General features: G+C 60.1%; 1 protein-coding gene across 1 annotated transcript in view; it reads left to right on the top strand.

Annotated features, from left to right (window-relative positions):
* ZNF688 (zinc finger protein 688) overlaps positions 1 to 1,127 on the top strand; it is a gene marked incomplete at its 3' end in the record, with an annotated part of 1,918 nt that extends 791 nt beyond the window's left edge. Inside the window, exons 2-3 of the mRNA XM_005882097.1 lie at positions 123 to 236; positions 979 to 1,127. Coding sequence (XP_005882159.1) covers positions 123 to 236; positions 979 to 1,127 — 263 coding nt within the window. The remainder of the gene's footprint in view (positions 1 to 122; positions 237 to 978) is intronic.
* Between the last annotated feature and the right edge of the window lie 2 nt (positions 1,128 to 1,129).

The following is a 1,129-nucleotide window of genomic DNA, read 5'->3' as shown; positions in this document are numbered from 1 at the left end:
GGCGGGGAGCATGGAGACTCCTCCACGTGGACCTTAGGTTCTGGGGACGCGCCCTCGCCCCAGCAGGGGGTGCCGCTTCCAGGGCCGCCTCTCAGGCCGGCGCTGTGCTCCGTTCTCCCCAGGATGCCCCGGCCCCAAACCAGACCTCATCTCTTGGATGGAGCAGGGGAGCGAGGCGTGGAGCCCGGCCGCCCAGGATCCTGAGCTGGGGGAACGCGTGGGAGGAGCTCTGCGAGGTGAGGGACCCCGGGTCTCCCCGCACCCGGCACCCGGGCTTCCTGTCCAGCGAGGTGGTTATTTTCAGATCCCCACTCCCCGCCTCCCGAGAGGAAGGAAGGAGCCGCGGTGTTGGTAATGGAGGAAAGGAGGCGGACCTGGCACACAGTTTTCAGAACTTGAGCGTCATCATGTTGAGACCCGAGTAGGGAAATCAGGAGCCCAAGTCCAACACTCGGGTTTCCAGGTCCTTGTGGTGGAAAACACCACCCATTGTCCCTTTTTCAGGAACAACTAAAATCCCCTAAGAATGGACGTGACTTCGAATCCGCCTTTCACGTTCCTCAAGCAAAGCGAGGTAGAACAGGAGGCCATGACCAGCAAGGCAACCTGGCTCTCCCCCCTCCTCCTCCCCACCCCCTGCAGTGACGGCCGCAGACAGGTCCCCTCCTCTGTGCAGCTCTCACCCACAGAAAGCAGGGGAAGCGATAATAGCTACTGCGCCTTGAGCATTGACCAAGTGCCTAACAGGCTCCCACTGATTTAATGGGTCCAACAGCCTCGGAAAGGAGTCACCACGATTCGCATCTGACACGCGAGGATCCGAGGCTTGAGAGATTGAACTGGTTCACTGTCCTTCGAGGCCTGTGTGTCGGTCCCTGTGCAGTATTTCTCTGGCACGTCTTTCCGTAAAAGCGTCCTGTGGCCTGAGACAGTCTAAGCAAATGTGGTTTAAAATGCGTCTTGATTCTTGTTTCCCAGGAGGTACCCCAAACAAGAAGGAAGAGGAACCCAAAGCAGTGCCAGGAGCCAGGAACCCCAGAAAGACTCCCGGGAAGGATCGGCCCGGGGAGCAGGTTCAACACCACCCGGACTGGGCCCTCAGCAAGCCGCCCCCGCCCGCGCCCACGAA

Source organism: Myotis brandtii, unplaced genomic scaffold (assembly GCF_000412655.1).
Source record: "Myotis brandtii unplaced genomic scaffold, ASM41265v1 scaffold698, whole genome shotgun sequence".
Lineage (NCBI taxonomy): Eukaryota > Metazoa > Chordata > Mammalia > Chiroptera > Vespertilionidae > Myotis > Myotis brandtii.
This window is presented reverse-complemented; position numbering and strand designations above follow the sequence as displayed.